This window comes from Oryzias melastigma, linkage group LG18 (genome assembly GCF_002922805.2).
Source record: "Oryzias melastigma strain HK-1 linkage group LG18, ASM292280v2, whole genome shotgun sequence".
Taxonomy (NCBI): Eukaryota; Metazoa; Chordata; class Actinopteri; order Beloniformes; family Adrianichthyidae; genus Oryzias; species Oryzias melastigma.
Genome location: NC_050529.1, coordinates 19,522,165 through 19,545,548, shown reverse-complemented (window position 1 = coordinate 19,545,548; position 23,384 = coordinate 19,522,165). Strand labels below are relative to the sequence as shown.

Sequence of the window (23,384 nt, the reverse complement as noted above, 5' to 3'; positions counted from 1 at the left end):
TTTTTAAGTCTTTAATGTAGTTAACAAAACAGGTTCTTCTGCAAATTAAAAACAAACTAAATCCTTTATTCAAAGCTCTCCTCTTCGTCATTCTCTCATGACGGTGTGACATTAAACACATTTATTCACTTTGAGTTTAAAAGGATATGAAGCAAGGATAGAAAACCGTAAACTAGATCTGACAGACGCTGCACGATCTAAACCTAAGACTTTTGTCGGTCCATGTAACAATGCTCATCATCATCCTCCATGGGATCATTTAGAGGCTTGTTTTTGGACCGTGGGAGGAAGCTAGTGTCTGAATAAAATGCAAACTCCACACAGAACCTGGGATTTGAACCAGGGCCTTCTTGCTGTGGCTCCTCCCCCTTTCCAAGTGTTTGTATTTGATGAGAGAAATCTGCAACTTTTGGCTGAACTGCAGATTCTTCAGGACATCTGATGTCATTCTGCTGTTTAAAGAATAATAAAAAAACAAGAACTCGTTTTTTAAAGAACTTTTTAATTCCCATTTTTTTTAAGCGAAAATTTTCTGATTCATTTTTATAATAATGACATAAAAAAGATCAAATTCATTATGTATAAGCAAAAAAAAAAAAACATGACTTTTAAGAAGCAAAGACGAGAAACAAAACTCTAAAAACGAGATGCTCCATGACCAGCTCGTGCACACGCACATGCACATGGAGACGAGGTGTGCAGTGAGCCAGTTCAGGCGATTCTCTGAGCTGGAATGTCTAGTAAAGAGCCAACGTGCACAGGGACATTAACACGTGCATGCTGCAGGACTCCACCCACAGCCTCAGGGAGCAGAAACCCGGTTCTGATGGACCTCAACAGCATAAAAAGACATCAACATGAAGTAAAACAGACGCAGGAGAACACAGTAATCTGATTACTGTGAGGGTTTCCACGCGTGAGGCTGCTGTCAGACTTGATAAATCTTTGTTTTTAGTCTGGTAACAGTTGTACGCTTCAAATTAAAAACAATCACAACATCTGGGACTCGATGAAAGGAAATGATGAAGAAATGAACGGTGGTTTCTCCTCTCCACCAAAGGGCCGGGCCTCCATGACAGACGTGCTGGTGCAGATGTTAGGAGGAGGAAAGCGGGAGCAGCTCCGGAAAAAAACCATTTCCATGTTTTATGAAAAGCTCCAGTCACTAAGACGCTCCGATATGTTCCCGGGTCTCGAACCGCTGACCATACTGTCACAGTGGCTCCTTCAGAGAGACGCTTACGCACAGCCACTGTTGGGATAAGCAGTCAAGATGAAGGGAGAAGTCCCCCCCACCCCTGCCGGTGCAGGTCCAATCAGGAGTAGATGGTGATGACCTCACTTCCTCCTCCCCTGACCAGCAGGACTCGCTCCAGACCTTCAGTCAGAACCTCCAGGAACTCCATGTCTGAAGCAGAGTTAAGGAGCTCCTCCTTCTCACAGACGTTCATGCTCAGTACAGGAGCAGGCCCCTCCCCCATAAGAAAAAAAACAGCATTTCTGTCCCAGGAGAAGGGTTCTTCTTCACTGTGGACCATCTAGAAGTCCACCTGTCTGAACACACGGTTCATGCAGATGATGCTTCATCACAGAGGAAACTTTCATCTTCATCAGACCTCCTCCTCGAGAGACAGCAGGTGCTGCAGAGAGCTCCGAACTATTTCTGTTGGCTCACCTGACTCACATCTCATGGGTCGCGAACCAAATCTCGTGTGTCGAGACCAAATCTTATAATTTGCGACTCAAATCTTGTGATTAGGAACTGAAATCTCGTGGGTTGCACCTCAAATCTAGTGGGTCGCAACCAAATCTCATGGATCGCGACTCAAATCTCGTGGGTCGAGACTAAATCTCATGGGTTGCAACTCAAATCTCGTGGGTTGAGACCAAATCTCATGGGTCGCAACCAAATCTTGTGGGTTGCAACTCAAATCTCGTGGATCACAAATCAAATCTCGTGGATAACGACCAAATCTCATGGGTTGCGATACAATCTTTGGATCACGATGATCAAAGTGTGTGCCTACATTTTAACAAAAGGTGAAACAAAAACATAGGAAAAACAGCCCAATTTCCTCCATCATAAAACCCAGTAATTTGACTCAAAGCATAAATAAGATCCATGATGGAAAAATAAATCTTTATTTTTTTAAAAAAAAGGTAACCAAGTGAGAATTGGAAGAGGAGAACTTTCAGTCACGACCCACAAGATTTTGCAACCCATGACATTTGAGTCGCGACCCATGAGACTTTGTCGTGACCCATGAGATTTGAGTCATGACCCATGAGACTTTCTCGCGACCCACGAGACTTGAGCCACAGCTCACAGACGTGAGTCAGGTGAGCCACAGGAAGTAAGTCGGAGCAGTTTGCATCTCCAGCCCCCACTGTCTTCCTCAGCTGAACCACATGTAAAGGATACAGTTCTCGTCTCCCTCGGTGTTCCTGGGGGGCCCCGGCATGTTGAGCAGGACCAGCCGAGCATCGTGGGATTTGTTGACGATGACTTCATTGAGTTTGACGGCCGTGTGCATACGCCTGACGTTGGAGTGGTCCCTGATGAAAAACAACAGGAAGTGTTCAGTCACCGTGACGACCACAGCTATGAGGATTATAATGAGGGGTATCCTCACGGTCTCATGCTGAGCATGTCTCTGAAGCCTTCGGGCGTGGAGCAGCCCGAGTGTGTGGCTCTGTACTGCTGCGCCTTTTCTTTGGTCCAGGTCATCTGAACGCGGCGGTGGTGCTCCGAGCTGCCAGCGCTCCCCACTCTGTCCCCGCCGTCTGTGTCATCGTCGTCATCCGAGCCGATGCTGGTGAGGCGGAGCATCGAGTTACGATCTTTGACCAGCTGAGCCTGTTGGGGCGGGAAACAGCAGAGGGTCACACCTGAGACAGGAGACGACAGACACCTGTCTGACTGCACACCAGTTCGACAGTACAGGTGTCTCTCAGCACACCTGGCTGTCAGGACACTAATCTGTCTGCACACCTGTCCATGAGCACACTAATCTGTTACCGTGCTTGTTAGTCTGTAAACCTGTTATTCTTTGGATTTGAATGTCTGCCCAATTGTATTTTAGCACACCTGTGTGGGAGAACATTTGTCTTTAAGCACACCTGACTGTCTGCACAATTGTCTGTCGGCCCACCTGTCTTTCAGCACACTTGAATTGAATGTCTGCACAGTTGTCTGTTGGCACACGTATCTTGCGGCGCACCTGACTCTCTGCACATCTATCTGTTGGCACACCTGTCTTTCAGCACACCTGAACGACTGCACAGTTCTCTGTTGGCACACCTGTCTTTAAGCACACCTGTCTTTCAGGACACCTGACTGTCTGCAAAGTTGTCTGTCAGCACACCTGTCTGTTAGCAAACTAATTTGTTAGCTAAGTTGTCTCTCAGCAGTCCTGTCTGTCAGCACACCTGTCTTTTAGTGCACCTGAGTGTCTGCACAGATGTCTGTCAGGTAAGTTGTCAGTTGGCTCACCTGACAATCTGCACAGTTGTCTGTCAGCACACCTGTCTGTATGCGTATCTTTTTTTGCACCTGATTTCAGCAAGCCTGTCTGTCTACAAAGACTCTACAGCAGCAGAGATGGATTTTCTACAGGAGAGCAGAACCGGAATTTGAGGCTTCTGACCTTCAGGGGTTGGGTGGAGCAAAAACAGAAGTTTGTTTATCTCTAACCCGAACCCGAAGAGCTGTCGCCATCTTGGATAAAGCTCTGCAGAGTTATATTTCTTCAGAATCGATTTGGGGTAAAAGCTCCACTGCTCCCACTGAAGCTCAGAGGTCTTCACTCTTTTTCTAAACGCCTCTACTTCACTGCTGACACCGAGGAGACTTACGTCGTCAAAACTCCAGCGCACCCTCTGAGGAGAGCAGCAGAAACAGGTGAGACAAAGCAAAGGCTTACGTTGCTGCGCACCTGATCATCAGTGGAATGTTCTGAATCGCATGATGATTTTCGAGGTAAAACAACTCAAGAAACTGTCAGATGAGTCTGGAAATGTTCTCTCTCTAACATGATCTTCCAGAAAGTAAAACCTTCTCCCTAAAGAAAGGTCCTAACTAGCTGCAGATGAAGGGTTCAAAAACAGGTTATCATTATTATAACGTGATGACATCATCGCCTGCTGATCTGCACTTGCTCAGAATTCTACGCTTAAAGTTACGTTTTCGGTTGATTTGCGCTCCACCCGCTGTGCCTCCTCTTCCTCGGACTCACCTCCCGCTCCCGATCCGACTTGGAGAGCCGCATCTGTCTGAGCATCTGGGACCTCTGCTCCATCATCAGCGTCCTTTCGTAGGTGTAGGCACTGATGTCGCTGTCATGCTGAGGGGCAGAGTTTGTTAAAGCCTCCCGTCTCAGATGAAGGTCAGAAATGCTCAGAACGTACCATTTCCACCACCTCCACCTCGGCCTCGATGCGCAGGTGATAAAGGAAGGTTGCCAGGTCCTTCTTCATCTGGATGGAGTTATCCTCCATCTGGGCCACAGTGAAGATTCTCATGCCACACTTCCTCCACACCTGAGAGCAGACGATTGACGAGTCAGATCGGAGTGGTTCAGAGTGGCGGGGGGGTGGCGTGTGGGGGCACTCGCCTTGTGCTGACGTAGAAGGAACGGCAGCAGCATCAGCATCCCCCCGTCGTGCACAATCCACCACACGTCGATGTAGCCCTCTGTGCAGGGCTCGCTGTTGGTGGGGAACAGGGAGATGTTTTTGGGGACCAGCAGGGCCAGGTGGGCCGCCGTCGTCACCCGCACCGTGTCTTAAAGAAAGGGAGGGGGCGCCGTTACACATCTACCACTCAGAGAGGGCACACAAAGTACCCCGACTCACTGATGAAGGTCTTCCAGGACTGGGGGTCCTCGCTTTGCCTCCAGGCGTGAGGCCAGCCCATCACCACCGTGTTGGGTTTCATGCCCCCCAGCCCGCTGGACTGGATCATGTGGCTGATGCCCTCTCGGGGCTTCTGCGCCACGATGCACTGACAGAAGCCCTTCACGCGCTCCTTCTCCATCAGGTGCTTCAGAGTCTAAGAAAACAGAGAGGCTTCAGAGCTTCTGAGGAGAGCAGGAACTCCTGCAGAACCACTGAGAGCGGCGCTGAACCTGCTCTGCTGCGAGAGACTCCCCGAAGCTCTGCAGGAAGTTCCCAGAAACCACAGTGCCGACAATGGTCAGGCCCTTCCCGGCCTTCAGCTGGCTGGCGAACGTCAGCAGACGTGGAGACTTGACGTGGGCGTCCTCGTCCAGCTTCAGCAGCACCAACAGCTGAGGCCTGGAAACACAATCGTTAGCCAGGAAACCCGACCATGTGACCCAATGTCAGAGGTCCTTACCTCCAGTTTTTGGTGTGGGGCGGGCCCTCTTCCAGCCTCAGCAGGGCGTACCGGGCAGCGCTGAGGGACAGGCCCCGAATCCCATCCCCCCACTCCTTCTCAGCCCTGGGACACACAGACGAGCATGAACACCCAAACCCCATTCACAAGAACACATCTCCACGGTAACGTACCCGTGATACTCGATGTATTTGTAGATCATCCCAGCAATCACCATGGCAACGATGGCATAGTACCAGGAGGATATGAACATGAGAGCGAGGCAGATCGTCATCCCCAAAAACGACAAGGTCCTGAAGAGTCGAGAACATTGCGTCAGTGCATGTGGGAGGAGCTTATGTGTGTACGTGTGCGTGCATGTGACAGCACCAGTGATAGTAGGAGAAGCGTGGCCTCCAGTTGGGCGTCCTGAGGAGCGTCTGGAGGGCGCAGGCCAGGTTCACAAACAAGTAACACATCAGGAAGAACCTGCGGGGACACGAGCAGAACTCAACCTCAAACATGCACACACACACGTGCACACTCAGAGCTGAGCCTCACATTGTAAGGATGGGAGCAACCATGTCCAGAGAGGCGATGAGGATCCCCAGCTCTGCTATCAACGCGGTGAGGAGCAGCGCCCAGGTGGGCTCGCCGTTAGGTTTGCCGTGACCGAACACCTGAGAGAGACGAGAAAAACGAGAAATGAGCAAACAGGGAATGAACCTGAGAGACTGGAGAAGTTTACATGTGAGCCTGCAGCCTTCCTCATGTGCGTCCACTGAACGTGTGTTGAGAGTTAAACCAGTTGACCGACCAGGTACTCTGATTGGGTAATGATGAATGGGTGGCGTCCCCTTTTTATTCACAGAAGTGTCAACTGTTTTAAAATGTATCATGGAGGAGAAATGAATAATGTGGTTTGTGTCCAGCTGGAATGAACTGACACCAAGTCTTAGAGCTTTCATGTTTCTGGAGCAGATTCAAGAGATTTTCACCACGAAGCCTCCTCCAACAGTAGGTGGCAGACATGCACTAGTATCAGGTAGGGATAGTCTAGTGTAAACAATGATATATGGCTTGAAGTGCTATGCTAGCTCGTTGCATGGTCGCCATATTGGACAGGGCGGGATGCTCGTTTACTGCTGTGCTACGACTGCACAAACAGAGTGTGACTTTACACAAGTAAATTATTACTGTCAACTGATAAACCGAAACTTAAAGAAAATATTTCAGGAAGATCTGAGTGAGTTTACTCTCAATAGTGAATGTTTAAGCTGATCTTGTAGCCTATTCAAAGTCAATGACAGCTTTAGACTTCGCACTATCTCGTTTGAGTTTAGAAATGAACGTCTAACCCTGAGGAAAGGGATGATGTTGTCCTTGGCGATGGCCTGCAGAAGTCTGGGGGCGCCGGTCAGAGACTGGAGGCCGGCCCCGCACGTCGAGAAGAAGGAGCCAATCACGATGACCATGGGATCGGGCCACGCCAGCGTCCCCACCACCAGCTTTCCCCCCACAGAGTCTCCAAACCTGCAGCAGAAACAGCAGCAGTCAGATTGTGAGCAGAACGGCAGCAGCAGTAGAGGACCTGCAGCACTGACTTGTCTCTGAGGACCACGCCGTCGATGCAGGCCCCGAACAGAACCACGCTGCTCAAGTCTGGACCGCCACTCAGGAAAACAAGGTGAACACGAACAAGAAAAAGCAATCAGAACTTCATCCAAGGATACAGACGATGGAGGTGGTGAGGATGGCAAAGATGGTTCCGATGGGAATCGAGCGCTGAGCATCCTTCAGATCCCCGGAGCGATTGGAGCCAGCCATGATTCCTGAGGAGAAGAGCAGTTCTTCAAACCAGCACTTCTGACAGAAAAACTTCATGTTGTCATCAAAGAGGTGAAGGCTGCACCTGTGACAGATGGGAAGAAGATTCCCACCAGCAGCGTGAAGGAGGTGGTGATGTCCACAAAGACGTACGGGAGCTGAGTGGAAGCAGGATGGGAGGCCTGGACGGAGGTCAGGGAGCTCTTCTCCACCACGGCTCCTTTGCTGAGGTAGGAGCTCCACAGGTTCTCTGCAGAGACAGACGATCCATCACCTGGAAGTTCTCTTCGTTTCTGAGCACGCTCAGTATCAGAGGAGGAGAACTCAGGGTGGAGAATGTTCTGGACTTGGATCATATTTTTAACCTTTAGCTTCTTTATTGGTATGAAATAAATTCCTTTAAAAGTGTTAATTCTTTTCTTGCTATAAACATTGATAATGAAATAAAGCTGAGTGATTAATGCAGAACTTTTAAAAGAATAATAAAGGTTTTATATTTCAAATAAATAATGGTGTTTACTCACAGACAATTTAGTTTTAAATTTGTCTTATTTTTATTTAAAATTTGTTTAATTTGGTTTTATTAAATTCAGGATTTATTCATTTATTTATTCTTACATCGAAGCTTTCATGTATATTTTCAAGTCTTTGGCATTTATGTATAAAACATGCAACTATTTGAGCCCTCGTCAAATGTTGAACAAGTTGAACTTCGACCAATTAAGTACTGAAATATGTGTTCAATTCACAGAAGTGCCAATTGTTCTTAAACAGACTACAGAAGAGAAAGTAATCTTTTTGGTTTGGCTGGAATTCTATGACATCAAGTCTTTCGTATATCAGAACAGAACTGTGAAACAAGCCTGGAGCAAGATTCACGAGGTTTGCAACGCTTTGACATCTCACACCAAACCCCTTCTAACTGCGCTAGTATCAGGTAGCATGAGTCCTGTAAACACCACATGCTAAAATCTACATTCAGTGCAGTCTTGAACACATTCCTGGTGTCTACACACCTTCAAAGACAAAACCTTTTGTACCTTTTGTACTTCTGGATTCATTTACACTAGATCCATCTATCATCGTCCTAGTACCGGCAGTTTTTGATTGATTAACGAAAGCATTGATTTCAGCTTTCAGATGCAATTTCTTAAGATTTAAAAGTCCCACTCCAACCATCCAACCATATTCAACCGAAAACTACCGAAGCGGTAAGAAAGACTTTGCTAGCCCAGTCAGTAGTTGTGTTATTAGCCCCAGCTTTTTCTAGCATCTAGTTTTCTGATCCAATGCAATTTGAATTAAGAAATTCTCAGAAAAAAAATGAGTTTTAATCGTAAATCATTTAATATAGATACTAGATAGATAGATATCTATACTAGATAGGTATTATGAGAAAAATGCAACAAGAACATGTTAAAAACACAAAAAGACCATTTTCCTTGGAGTGGCTCTTTAAATGGATTGCTATGCTAGCATTTCTCACATTATTAGTTATTTTCCTCATTATTTAGAATATTTTTGGACTGAAACATTCCTGCAGTGAATAAAAGTGCTTTTTTAAATAGGAATTCTAGATTTGATAGATTAACCACCATACCTGTAATAACCCCACTCGCCAGCCCCGGAATGCCCTTAATCTGGGAGAAGTGGTTGTTGGTAAAGTATTCGTCACAGGTGGCGTTCAGGTCCCGGCTTTGACAGAAATGCTGCCAGAGATCTGTGGTCTGGTTCCCGGCTGCAGGTGTGTGCGTGGGGGGTGGGGGCGGTTCCATGGTGCTGTTTTCTGACATGCAGATAAAACGAGTTAGGAGGACAGCTTTTTGGCCATTCCTGATAGAATGAGACCTGAACGCACCGAAGCTGAGGCTGAAGTTTCCCTCGGGGATCTCTCCTTTGTTTTCATCCGGCGCTGAGAAGATCTTTTCACAGTGGTTGTCTTTAACATAGTGGCCGTTGATGGTCCTGTTCCCCAGCATGCACACTCTGTAGAAACAAGCAGCTGTGAGGCCGAGCGGGGAGAATCCACACGTCTTCCTGACAGCACTCACGAGAAATCTGGCTCCTTGAAGGCTGAGACGAGCGCTCCGACATAAATCGAGATGATGGAGATGATGACGCACGCCAGGAAGACCGACGCCAGCTTGTTCACGTATTTGACACCCACGAAGACCAGCAGGGACATGAGGAGGAGGCAGATGCTGCCGTACACACGCATGTTGTTCAGCATGGCTCCCCCGTCGCCGTGAAAGATGGCCGCATCAGGCACAATGTACAACTGGAAGAGGAGAAAGAGGAAATGTTCTGACTCAAACCCTAATGGAAAGCAATGGAATCGCCTAGGACTCCAGAGCTGGAATGTTGTTAAAAAGAGTTGTTTACAGGAGTGCTCTAAGGGGGTCACATTGTTGCATAAATTAATTAATTGCAGAAAAATTCGCATTTTATTTAATTTTTTAATAGCCTTAATCTATTTTTAATCTATAACTGTTGTCTATTATGAAAAAGATCATTTCATTATTAAATGATACAACAGAGGCCTGATCGTGTCGGACAGTATCTTCCACAAAGTCCGTCACTTCTGATAATGGACACCTCGGAGGGCATTTTCCCACTTATTCCGTGGTCACTTATGAGATAAATAAACATTAAATAAACCAATAATAATTAAGTCTTGTTATTTTTAACAAAAAGCAGACTATTAGATAGACGATGCAACGCGTTGTCTTGGTAACGGCTACAGACCCGACACCACCTCCATCATGATAGAAAGAGGGAAAGTATAAGAGAGTAAAGTATACAAAAGTACTAGGAGTATGCAAATTTTGGTGAGTTTTTGCATATGTAGTGGGGTCAGGTGCAGACATTTTTACAACTGCAAAAACAATCTGGTCCTCGGAGTCCGTGACTGGTTTTTCACAATTATTAGGTTAATTAAATAGAAATTATTTATATTAATTAATTACAGATCATAATTATTCATTGTAAATTAATCTCCTGACCAGCAGTAAACCTCATTGCTGCTGCATGCAGAACATCTGCACCCACCAGAAAGATCTCGATGGCTCCCAGGATGTACATGGCCCCAGCGAAGGTGGTGCCCAGGTAGAAGCACAGCCCCACGGCGCCCCCAAACTCTGGACCCAGAGAGCGGCTGATCATGAAGTAGGAACCCCCGGCTGCAGAGGGAAGAAGATGAAATGGAAAGAGAAAGGGGATGCGGAAAAGATAAAAGAGAAACATGACAGGAGCGTGAAACAGAAAGACAGATGACGGGAAGACAGAGACGGATGGACGGTTAGTGACGTGATGAGGAGATGAAGGAGGAAGGCACCTGAGAGACGTCATGCTTTGCCTGAAGAAATAAGCATGATGATGCTCTGCAGCGAGAAGGTTATTCCACAAAAACAGGATTTCATCTCTTTTTTTACCATAAAGCTTCAGCACAGATGAAACGCTTCTGTGGAGCACAGAAACACGGGGGGCTTCCCCTCCTCACGCCGTAAACGCTCGCCTTTTTAAAACCAACGCTTTTAACGGCTCCAATCTTTTCTCACAGAAGGACTGAGACAGGAGAGCCACTTCACGCCTCTGCTGTGAAGCAGAGGAGAAGGATCTGCTTCCACATGCACGCTGAAGAAAGATGGTTTATAAAAGTTTGGATGCGAGAAGTGGGGGGGACAGATAGGGGGAGGCACAGGACACACAAAACATCCGCGGTTAGAAAAATGTGGGCTTTGGAAGACGAAATGGAAAACTGGGAATGAGGAAATCCAGATAGAACATAAGATTCAATTTAGAGGATTAGAATAATCCAGTGAATAAACCCCTCAACAGAGTTTTCCGTCTGTTTTATCATCCACATCTTAGTTGATTTTTTATTTAATCCAATGTTCCCTCATTTATTGCTGCAGTTATGTTCTAAAAATAATCCGGGATAGGAGAAAACTGCAAAGCAGGATTATAGTCTTAAGGTTGTAAAACTCCTCACTAGTACACGCTTTGTACACTTTTCTCTCTTGTTTAAACTCTCAAAGTTCAAACCTTCATAGAAAAATACATCCAGGATTAAAGAATGAAAGCAAAAATCTGATGACACACGTCACAGAGGACATTGAGTTATAAGTTCTACAGCCAATCAGGACAGAAAACCTAGTACACTTAAAAAAAAAAAAAAAACTGCAATCTAGCAAGAGAACAATTTAAATTTATATTTTTTAAAACGTTTTAGGTTATTTTTATAAATGAATTAATATGCAGTTTACTAACCCCCTATTGCAGCTGGGTTTCCACAATACAGTGTTCCCCTGCTTATTTGTGGATTTTTATTCACCGTTTCAGTTATTAGCTGGCTTTTATTTGCAGTTTTAAATATTCACAGATTTATATTTGCGGTTTCACCTATTTGCGGAATTTTATTCGCAGTTCCATGTATTCGCGCATTTTTATTCACGGTTTCAAATATTCGCAGATTTTTATTTGCAGTTTCACCTATTCGTGGATTTTTATTCGTGGTTTCACGTCTTAGCGGATTTTTATTTGTATCACATATTCGTAATGGCGCTCCTCCTCCGCGAGTGGAGCCCACCCTTCTCTCTCCCTGCCCCTGCATGGAGAAATAGCATCAGCTGACTCAGAAGCAGACGAAAAATGTTCTAATATGCTGAAGAAGATAATCACGGAGGATAAGTATCATCCAGAGCAGGTGTTGATTATTTGATAATTATTTGCGTCATTAAGTACGCTGTCGCAGCAGAAAAGTCTTTTGTTCTGAATTTAAAAACATTTTTTTGAGCAATACTCCAATGTTTTCAAATAAATGTTTTACAAAGCATGATCAGAAGTGCTTTTAAAGAGTATGGATCGATAACACCATTGATTAATTTATATCAATGGGTGGGAGGTCCTTAACCCCCCGTGAATAAGTGGGGATTACTGTATTGTCATTTTTTATGTAAAAAAAATATTAATTTATTAAGTTTATTATTATTATTTCTGTAACAGAAAATTATGTATAAAAATAAAAACTGAATCTGGATAATATTCTACTAAATCCTCGTCAAGCTTCATTCTTCGTTTAAATCACAGAAGTTTCCGAAATGTAAAAAGGAAGAGCACATTATCCAGCTGTAAGGTTTAACAATATTTCATGATAAAAACAATAGGTTTTATTACTCCTTAAGTAATCAGATTACTCAGATTGCTTTATCCAGCATCTTGGGTCCATATAAGCATGAAATCAGATTACCTAAAGCCTACAAAGAACATTTGTAAAGTTCCGGTTTTATTGCACGGATGTGAAAGACAATATTTTAGAAAACACATCAAGAATATTTGTTTGTGATTCATTCTAAATGGCATTGTAATCTGATTACTGTGAAGGACATAATCTAACAGTCTCCTCCTTATACGATCAGTGCATCCTGTAACTGCCCCCTCTTTATCTTCTGTTACACAGCTGAGAGATCCATAATCCTACAGCCACTAAAAATAAAAATGCTGCTGATGAATTTCTGAATCAAACAGGAAGTTTCCTCATCTGTGAATTCTTGCTGAATCAGCAGAAAACAGCCTCAGATTCTGCAGGTTTCAGCAGTTTGCCTCTCCAAACACCACAATGTAATCTGTCTATCATGATGTCTGATTCTGTGCTGGTTTGATTCCATTTATGAGAAGAAAAATGACGAGCTCAGTTCCTTTATCTGTTAGTGTGGCTGCATTTAAGGGTGGAATTGGAAACAGGAAGTTGCCTCAGAGTGGAGAAGCGCTTCTTCTCACACGGCAGCGGTTTCAGTACCTGGAACGACTCCGTTGGTTGCTATGGCGCTCATGGAGATGGCGGTCAGCATCGTCTGTGGAGCAGAGACGAGGTGGAGGCGGGCTTGAGAGACCGTCACCTCTGCGCGAGGGGAAGAAGACGAGCAACACTCACGCAGCAGCAGCAGACGAAGACGATGCAGAGCGCCTGTAGCACGCCGGCTGTCCCCACCACCCAGGTCAGCCGCAGGAACAAGATGACCCCGAAGATATTTTGCAGGCAGGGCAGGTAGACGCCCATGAAGGTTCCCATCTGTGGAGACTGCAGGAAGACAGCAGTGGAGTGAAGAGCTGCTCACGCCTTTGTTTGGTCTTTTAAATTAAAAGAGTTAGACGTGCGTACCTTGCTGGGTTTCTTCTTCTCCCCGATGCTCTCAGCCTCTTCGTGCTCTTTGGCCCCCTGCGTCAGGTTGGTGTAGTTTGCCAAACGGTTGAGCAGAGAGGAAACTTTGGGCCGAGTGTCCATCTCCTCCTGTTGGAGAAACAGAGAAGACATGAAGGAATAAAGAGTCTCAATCTAAATAGATGACAAGAAACTACTGAAACACAGAAGCAAAACCAGAAACTCCACATGACGGTGTCTGGCATTTTTCTGTTCACTCTAGGAAAACTTGAGCAAAAAAAAATGTAAAAGTGAGTAAAGACGCTTCAGATCAGAAGAAAAGAAGAGTATATGAAATGTGTCACACTGATACTCTATGTTTCAAATTTTCATTTCTGAGTATTTTTTGATTCATATTGTTGTGAATCAGGACCAGATATTTTAAAATGAGCTTTTTTGGGACATAGAAAATACAGTGGCCATAAGCTCCCGGCTCCAAGCTATCAGCAACGGTAGTGGAGCAGCTAACTCAAAAAATCTTTCATTTTATGATTCAAGTATGAAATTTGGCTGAAGTACTTATAAGACACCAAATTTTAAGAAAAAAGTGCTAGCCACTTTAAATTCCAAAATGGCGGCTATTTTCCAAGATGGCCACCAAAGGTTGTTGGTGTAATGAGTTACATTGAAAAAATATGAGTACTTCATCAGGTAAAATGAGGTTTTTATTGCTAAACATTACAGGGATATTAACTGGCATTTTTTAGGCAGAAAGAGCTCATCCTCACTGCCACCCTGGCATCAGCAGTCCATTTTCGGGGCAAAAAACCATTGAAAACATCATCAAGTAAACTATTTTTATGATATTCTGCCAACTTTACTGCCATGGCGGCCATCTTGAAAAAAATGGCGGCCATATTGGATTTTTGTGTGGCTAGCACTTTTTTCCTGTAACTAGACCCAGAGACTATAACTGTACCAAATTTCATGCTTGTATCATCAACTGAACGATTCTGGCTAAAAATTACACTAAGCTGCTCCATAACGGGAAGGGGGGATGGGGTTGCTCCGCACCAAGAGTTCTGCCAACAACAGCTGAGAGTTGAATTCCCAAAACTATGTCCTAGAAAACATGTTTTCTTGATTTTTCCTAAAAATGACGTAAAGATGATTAAACTTACAATAGATCAAGAGATGATCAGAGTGAGACTTTATCATCAGTGTCTTAGTGGGACTTTGTTGCGTTTCATGTCTTCTAAAGAATGTTTCACTTTTTTTCCTTTTGCTTACTCGACTTTTAAAATACTTTTTTTTTCATAAAAAACTACTTGTAAAAGACTTTTAGTCCCAAATAAACTGTAACGTAAATCAGTGAATGTTGCGTTCATAAATCCAAAGTGTTCTCAGTTATTTCAGCTACTGAAAGTCTTTCAGTGTTTGATCAAAGCCCAGAATCCCCAGGCTTCATGTCCACACCTCAAACAGGGCCAGGTTTCTGTCGTAGAAGTCGTCGTCGTCCATGCCGTGAGTGTTGTTGATGTAAACATTGGAGATCTTGGAGTGTCCATCGCCTGCAGGGACAGAAGCAACCATAAACGGAGTCAGACCTCAAACGGAACGTCCAAGAGAGGAGATTATCTTCATCTCTGTGGCCTTGAAAGGTCAAGCAGCACTCAGGTTTTGCCTCACTTCAGCTCTGGCTCACAAAAAGCAGAACCTGAGTCAGCACCTTTCCTCTCCGCTGACTCGTTCAAACACGACTGCAGCCTGGTTTCAGAAAAGAGGAAGAAAGAAAAAAGGGAGGCCTGGATGGTTCGGCAGACCGTCTGTATCTGCTCCCAGATTGATACAGTTTGGTTCAAAAATAAAAATCCTCCAGTGACTGAGATGATGGAAAACATTTAGTTTGTGTTATTCACTTGCACTGATGTTTCTACAGCAGTTGTCGTCAGGATCCACCGTCCAGCATCTACTCTAGCCTACATGTTTAATGACTGTCAGTGTAAAGTCTCCACAAAGGCTGAAGATGAACTGCATAGCAGTGAGAATCTTCAGGACCTAAATCCGCAGGGATCAGGGTTGGGAAACACTGTAGGATACTCTTATTGCAAGAGTCGTCCTTGTCAGCAGAAGAGACCTTCTAAGAAGGAAGAGAGTCCAGGCCAAAAACCTTCATTAAAAACATAAAGGAGCTGAAGCAAACCGTGACGGTTTGGTACAGACAGACAGATTTGCTCGCTGACCATCTTCTCGCACAGATTGGAGGTGCAGCTGCTCTAGGAAGTTCCCAGAGACGGAGGCCGGAGCTCCACGAGTGACCCGACCTGCTGAGCCAGTCCAGTCGGTGCAGCTAGCTCACCATGTCTGGTGCAGTCAGATCAGAAGCTCAGAATCTCTGGGGTTTCAAAAGAATTCTGTGTGTACATACGTGTGATAAACTGTCAATAGGTGTGTCTGTCTGAGTCTGTCAGTACTTGTTTGTCATGTGAACCCTGTCAAAGCGTCTGAGCATGTACAGGAGGGTGTGCTTATCTGTGTGTTAGGGTGTGGAAGCCTAGGTGTGTTTGTGTGTGTAGGTTCAGTAAGTTTGGGCACCCCAGGTAAAATGTTATATTATTGGACATAAAGAACTCGAGGAAAGATGGAAAAATCTTCTAAAGGCATCAGTAAATAAATGAGACTTTTGAACATGTAAAAAAGTCTTTATTTCCATCATTAACCATTTCAAAATAACTTAAAACAAAATAATGTTATGCACAAAAGTTTGGGCACACTACAGAATTTATAGTATGCACCGCTCCCTTTGGAAAAGCTGAGACCTGACAGTGTCATGGATTGTTCACAATCCTGGTTTGCAAAGACGGGTGATTTCAATCTCAAAGATTTTAAATAATTAGTCATCTGGCCCTATCTCTAAAAATTAGCATCATAGGTTCTTCTAAGCAGTTGTCTAGAACACTGAAACTGAAAATAGTTGATGCTCACAAAGCAGGAGAAGGCTATAAGAAGATAGCAAAGTGTTTTCAGATACTAATATCCTTTGTTCAGAGGAGTCAACAGGAACAGTGGAAGTTAAAGCAAATCTGGAAGACCAAGAAAAATCTCAGACAGAACAGCTCGAAGGATTGTGAAATAAAACAAGTCCTAACCCACATTTGACTGCACAATCCCTCCAGAAGTACCTGCAGACTCTGGAATTGTGCTACACTGTTCTATTGTCAAGAAATACTTGTACAAATATGGAATATGGAAAGGGTACAGAGTTTAATGAAAAGAACCTCTGTCCAGCTATTAAGCATAGGGGTGGATCAATCATGCTCCAGGCTTGTATTACAGCCAGAGCCACAGGAAACATTTCACCAGAAGAAGGAAGAATGGATTCCACAAAATGTCAGCACATTTTGAACACTAACTTGATGTAATCTGTGAAAAGGTTGAGGAGAAGATGGCTTCAACAAATGATAATGATCCTAAACACACCTCAAAATCCACACCGTCTTACATTAGGAGGCATAAACTGAAGGTTATGCAGTGACCTTCCCAATCAGTAGACCTCAACATCATTGAAAATCTATGGATACACCTGAAAAGACCAGTGTGTAACAGACATCCAAGAAGTCTCAAGGAACTGGGAGACTTTTGTAAAGAAGAATAGATGAAGATACCTCAATCAACAATGGAGAGTTTACAAGCTGTGATACTTGCTAAGGAACTAACTCTGCAGGGTGCCAAAACTTTTTCCCATGCCGTTATTTTGTTTTCTAGTATTTTAAAAGAATAAATGATAGAAATAAAGACCTTTTTTTAGCATGTCATCTGTAATCTGTTGCCATTTTCAATTTTTCAATATTTTCTTGCCTTTTTTATGCACAATAGTAGTAGTATGTGTGTGTATAAACGTGTGTTAATAAATGTGTGTGCATAAATGTGTGTTTATGAAGGTGTGTATATAAGTGTGTGTACATAAATGTGTGTTTATAAATGTGTGTTAATGAATGTGTGTGCATAAATGTGTGTTTATAAATGTGTGTACATAAATGTGTATTAATAAACGTGTGTTTATAAACGTGTGTACATAAGTGTGTGTTTATAAACGTGTGTACATAAGTGTGTGTTTATAAACGTGTGTACATAAGTGTGTGTTTATGAATGTGTGTTTATAAATGTGTGTTTATGAATGTGTGTTTATAAATGTGTGTTTATAAATGTGTGTTTATAAACGTGTGTTTATAAACGTGTAGATAAAGGTGTGTGTTTATAAATGTGTGTACATAAATGTGTGTTTAGAAATGTGTGTTTATAAATGTGTGTTTATAAATGTGTGTTTATAAACGTGTAGATAAAGGTGTGTGTTTATAAATGTGTGTACATAAATGTGTGTTTAGAAATGTGTGTACATAAATGTGTGTTTATAAATGTGTGTACATAAATGTGTACATAAATGTGTGTTTATGAATGTGTGTTTATAAATGTGTGTACATAAATGTGTACATAAATGTGTTTATAAATGTGTGTGTATGCATTTGTGAGTTAAATGTTAAATGTGTTAATTGTCTGTGTTTGTAAATGTGTTTATAAATGTGTGTGTATACATGTGTGGTTGTAAATGTTTTTGTAAAAATGTGTGGTTATTAATGCATGTAAAAATGTGTTTTTATAAATGTTTGTATGTGTGTGTGTATAAATGTGTGTTTGTATAAGTGTGTGTGTGTAAATGTGCATGTGTGTGTTCTCTGACTCAGGCACAGATCTGGTCAGCTGGGTTGTTCTCCGTTTCAGCTGAGTCATCTCCTCTCACACTTCTTCTTCCCCTGGTGGGGTGGGGGGTGTCTGCCTCACAACAGCCTGAACTCCATCCGATTATCTCTGTCCATGTCTATTTATAGAAGCTACTGGAGAAGTTGGGGCATCTTCAGCAGCGTGTAAGCGCTTAAGGGGATCAGAGGAGCTCACAGTTCCATCTCTCCACACTTCCAGCTACTGGTTTGAAGCCACCGATCCAGAGCCCGGACCTACAAGCATCTAGCGCTTGCTAATGCTGGCTGTGCACGTCAGAAGAGTGCACGAGTACATCTGTGGCTGCAGCATCTGCTTCATAAAATGAGTAAACTGAAGTTTTGCTGTTTATCTAAAACAGGAGTTCTTTTTGTGTTTTCTCCTATTTCATACATCCAAATATGAAAGTTTTGAGCTGCCTGCTCTTTAAGTTCAACCTATTTTTATGGCTGCTAAAATAATGACGTGTTAAATGCTCATTGAAAAGTAATGAAAAGAGCTTTAAGCATCAATTATTTCATCAACTTCTTTAGATGTGTTCTAGCCTCTGCCGCTAATCAAGCATTTATCAGGTGACTCTTCCAACATTTCAGCCTCTCCAGGTCTTTTTCATACATCAGCATTTTCAGTATTTCTGCTGGAGATACAGTTTCCTGAGTGTGTTCTGTAATCCTTAAAACCAAGGGGTTTAAAACATCAGTTTAGCCCACTGGTTATGTCAAATAAAGCCAAATGACTTAAATGTTGGAGGTGTGTGTATTTTTTTCTAATTCTTTGCTTTTTTAAATGAAAGAAAACCTTAAAGATATAACAGAAATGTTGATTCTTTAGATCAGATTTTGAGTCACAAAATGTTTTTTGTCCATTTGAATGCCTTTAATCAGCCCCCCCAGGGTGAATGAGTGTGTCACCTTGCTCTATGCTGCTGCGCTCAGGTGTGTCGGCCCCCCCTCCTCCAGCAGAAGCGGCCCCCGACGCCTCGCTCTGCAGGTCACTTCTGTTGACGCTCTCCCTGGAGCCGAAGCGCACGCGGGCCCCGGAGCGCGAGCTGATGTCAGGCGACGTGTCCGACAGTCCCGGGAGGTCCTCGGTCTTGGTGGGTGTCACCGTGAAGCGCACCGACGCCATGGCTGCCCTCCGCCAGGGGTGGGGCGGAGGGTAGAAAGGTGCAGTGTGGGGGGTTCGCAGAGGGAGCGGGACCTGAGCTGAGCTAAGCTATCCTCCGCTTGGTGCTGAGGTGGCAGAGGCCTCTGTGACTCCCCCTCCTGATCCTGCAGATCCCCATTGAAGCAAACTGATCGCCCCCACCAACTCCAAAAATGCCCACAACAGGCCTCCGTGTGTAAAGTAAATTAAATTGGGGGGGTAAAAAAACAATAAGGGGGAGATTTGGTCTTTAGAATCAAATCTTTAAATAGTGTTCCTGTATTTCGGCATTCAGTCCAAGTTTTCCTGCAGCACTTTCACACTGCAGCAGAGAGGGGGGGTGGGGGATGGGAAGGGACAAAAGACAAGAAATCAAAATTTGGATAAATATTTAGAAAACAGACAGCAACATAGCAGGATGCTCATCTGGATCAACCGAGAGCATCCCTGCAGGAAATGGCTCAATTCCTACTCTGTGCAGAGCTTCCTGAAAGCAGCAAGTTCTTATGAGTGAAAGGACCTGCTGCACGTTCTTTCTGTACAATCCTCTGAGGACAGACGGCCCTCCTCGCCTGCTGGCCCTTATTTAGCAAACAGACACCCCCTCGCTCAGGCCGGCACTTAACCTCTCATCTTCTGAGAAAAAGGTCAGGGCAGGTGTGCTATTGAATTATTGCAGTTTGTTTGTCCTCCTCTGACACCCTTCCTCCATCAGTCTGGCGCTTCAGTGTGAAGACGCAGCTTTAGGAAAAGACGGGGAGATTTTCATTTATCTCGTCCAGCATCTCGTCACGCAGCAGAAACCATGAGAGCCAGCAGACGTTCACACAGAAAAGAATGAATGGAATAAATAGACGTTTTTGGCTTGGATTCATGTTTCTCCTGTGATCGCGCAGCATCTAAAAATTCAAATGGAACTGCACTGAATGCATGAAGGAGTTCAGAAGGTAAAGACTCTCGACCTGAAGGTGACCTTTTTGACCCCTGACAGCTAAAGAATCTGATTTCACAAAAAAATGACGCGGAGAAAAAAGTCATTAGTGTGATAGAGACGACGGATTAGGATTTAATGGAATTCAGTAAAAATATTTAAACAAGTTTATGCTAAACTAAACAACATGAAGAGCTGGCTTTAAGTGAATCAATTAATCGTTTTTTATTGATCTTCACAGAAGAAACCCCTGAACTGTGTGAACTGATTTGCTTAAACCAAATTATTTGAACTTATGAAAATTATAACTATTTTAGTTTTTTTTTCAATTCAACATGATTTATATTCTAGAAGTTGACAGAAAGTATTTAACAATTAATAAATAATATGTAACATTTAATGTCAACCCATATTTCAATTCCCACTCCAACTATATTTTCATCTATTTTAAAAGCGTTCCCAATATTTTTTTATTTTATTTCTTTATTCTAGCCAAAATTAAGATATCTGTGTCGGGTTTTTTTTTCAGGAACAATTATCCGTAAAGCGGCAAGAGATCATAAAAAAATTGCCGAAACCCGAGTTGTGGGCAGGGCTGTTGGCGCGGAAGTAAGCTGCAGCTGATATCCCGTTAACCCATTTGTTTCTCTCCATGCCAACCTAACATTAGCAGTGCAACAAAAATAGCAGGCAATATTGGAGCTATACATCACAATTTCAATTAAAAATACTCAGAAACACTGTTTTAATTGTTAATTATTTTTATATGTAGAAAAATGCTACAAAAACATGTAAAAAACACAATTTTCATTGGAGTCGGTCTCTAATTTTGACATTTTTTCCACTTTTTCTATATTTTACATCTGATCTTGAAATATATAACTCATGGTAATTTTGGTAAAACAAAAATTTATTTTCTTTTTGTATCCTATTGCAATAAACAAATAAATAGCTAATTTGCATTTATTGCTGTTATAGGGGTTTAAATAATGGAGGCTGATTGGCTGGCTTTCAACTCCTGCTTCAATCAGATTAAACCGAATTCGGCTTTAGTGATTTTAACAACCATAAATTGTTACCAAAAACTAACTAAAAAAACTGGGTTTTGCCTGAAAAACAAACTGCAAAAGTCCAGGAACATAAATCCTGTTTTTCATCTTGAAGGTGCAAATGGATTTATTGATCCGAGCTGGAGCTGAAACACACTGACCGTCCATGAATGTGGACATTGATTTCAGTATCTTGAAACTACTTTTGTTTTTAAAAACTGCAGCATTTTTCTTTTGCACCTACTTCCGGTCTGAGATGCTCCCAGATGCAGTCATGTGGATAAAATCACTGATTTTGAACATTCTTTTGTTTAGGACGCAGATGCGTGTGTGTCACGCGCCTGCTCCCATGTCCTCACAGCTGTAAACAAACAGCTGCTACAGAGGTTTGACCCCCCCCCCTTAGTGGTAACGGGGGGGGGGGGTCTCTCCTCCATCGAGCAGGTGAGTCAAATAAAGGCGCTCGCGCCCTCCTGGGAGCCGCTCAAGTTCCCGCGGACGTGAATGTCAGACCCGAAGAGTGACGCTGCAATGATTCTGGTTTGAACCGGTCAGAATGGAGTCTCGGAGCCGGTAATGGGGGCTTTATGGGCAGATGTGTTATTTTGTAACCCCCCCTCAAAAGAATGAGCTGCGGCATCCGTCTGAGGCTGCAGTTATTTCCCCGAAACCGCACAAACCCAGAGGCGCGCTCGCGGACGGAAAACGGAGGGAAGGAAATTAGCTTCTTTGGCAAAGTGGCTAATTAACGTCGTCTTAAGGAGAGGAGCGCGAAGCCGCGAGCCCCTCCGCTCACCGCAGCAGCGAGCCACAGCTAACCTTAGCCGCGTCTCTGATATAAATTGTCACCCCCGCGGATCTCCGGTTAGCACCGGGCGGCTGTTCCCGCGCGTGCCCACCCCGCAGAAACTCGCACCTGTGTCGGGGTTCGGATGCGGAACCTGTCAGCGCGGGACTGCGCTCCGTCTCATCCAGGAACATCTGGCTCCTCTCCCGGTTTTCCGGTACTTCTTTCCTCTTGGTCCAGAAAAGAAGCACGCCAGTGCGCCCGTCAGGTCCTAGATTCCTCCCCGCTCTGCATTCAACGTGCGCATGCGCATTTGTTATGAGACGCCTTAAGGCTCTTGGGAAATGTAGTGTCGTTTGTGACACCGACAAAATCCTCACGAAGCAGTCCAAATTAATGGAAATATTTAGCAGGAGTGAGAAGCAAAAAACGATTTAATAAATGTAAGTGATAAAAAAACAATAATTTGAACAAAAAAATCTAATTATTTAATTAATATTGATGTGTGGAGTTAAACTGAGAAAGAGTAAAGGTTTCAAACAGAAAATTTAGTTAAAATTAAAAAAAATAGTGCAATAAAACTCCGCTTGGGTAGGAATAAAGTTTTTTTTATGTTTTAAGACCCACTTCAATGAAAATTGTCTTTTGATGTTTTTTTTATATCCTTGTAACATTTTTCTGGTGATGGAGAACATTTATAAAGAAAGTCAAGCTTACATTTTTCATTTCTGAGTATTTCTGTATTCAAATTGTTGCAGATGAAAAAAAATCATATGGAAAAAGCTTGCAGGTGCTGAAATCAGCAAGCCACAAGCTTTTTGCTTTTCTGATGCATCCACCGGCAGACAAACAGATGCATCAAAGTCTTCATTTTCTTTGTCCGAGCTATCATCTGGCTCAAAATTGCACGGCTGGATAGTTTGAAATATTGTTTGCCAGCTTTGTTGCACCAGTATTGATAGTTTTGAGGTGTGAGGGGCCATAAATTAGTAGGACAGGGATGATGGGATATCAGTGGAGGCTTCCTTCCGCACCAACAGTCCTGCCCTCAACTTACAGGCAAGTTTTTTTCATTCACTTTTAATTTTGTTTTAAATGGCATAATCATAATTAAAAGAACACTGGGAACACTTTAAAAAGGTCAAAAGATGATTGGAGTGGGACTTACATTAAAAATGATGGAGATATGGAAATATGAGAGCAACAGGAATTTAGTCATTTAAATAGAATGGTGCAGTAAAACTTCATTTTGGTAATAATACCTTTTCATTTTTTAATGTACATGAGATTGGCTGGTGGATTTGTGAGGGAGCTACAATAATGCCATAAATACATCCTCATCCGTAGTAATAAAGGAGCAGAGCTGAAATGAAACAGCTCTTGATTCATTTGTC

At 43.4% G+C, this 23,384-nt stretch overlaps 1 protein-coding gene across 2 annotated transcripts; it reads right to left on the bottom strand.

Moving 5' to 3' along the window:
* Positions 1 to 45: 45 nt before the first annotated feature.
* Positions 46 to 22,293, bottom strand: LOC112156440 (solute carrier family 12 member 6). Of its 2 annotated transcripts, XM_024288719.2 has the most exons (26): positions 22,120 to 22,293; positions 18,989 to 19,545; positions 14,778 to 14,872; positions 13,323 to 13,451; positions 13,095 to 13,241; positions 12,960 to 13,014; positions 10,211 to 10,341; positions 9,214 to 9,440; positions 9,021 to 9,148; positions 8,763 to 8,948; positions 7,248 to 7,412; positions 7,069 to 7,167; positions 6,940 to 6,997; positions 6,694 to 6,868; positions 5,897 to 6,015; positions 5,726 to 5,824; positions 5,530 to 5,649; positions 5,357 to 5,461; positions 5,127 to 5,295; positions 4,855 to 5,050; positions 4,614 to 4,783; positions 4,408 to 4,539; positions 4,236 to 4,343; positions 2,634 to 2,857; positions 2,423 to 2,556; positions 46 to 1,408 (listed from the first exon to the last, which is right to left on the bottom strand). In XM_024288719.2, the coding sequence occupies exons 2-26, from the start codon at positions 19,203 to 19,205 to the stop codon at positions 1,317 to 1,319; spliced, it is 3,480 nt and encodes a 1,159-aa protein (XP_024144487.1). In that variant the 5' UTR covers positions 19,206 to 19,545; positions 22,120 to 22,293; the 3' UTR covers positions 46 to 1,316. The 2 variants fall into 2 exon arrangements, with proteins under 2 accessions (XP_024144487.1, XP_024144488.1); XM_024288720.2 differs by lacking the exons at positions 12,960 to 13,014; positions 13,095 to 13,241; positions 13,323 to 13,451; ... (1 more) ...; positions 18,989 to 19,545; positions 22,120 to 22,293 and adding an exon at positions 10,594 to 10,720.
* Positions 22,294 to 23,384: the final 1,091 nt, after the last annotated feature.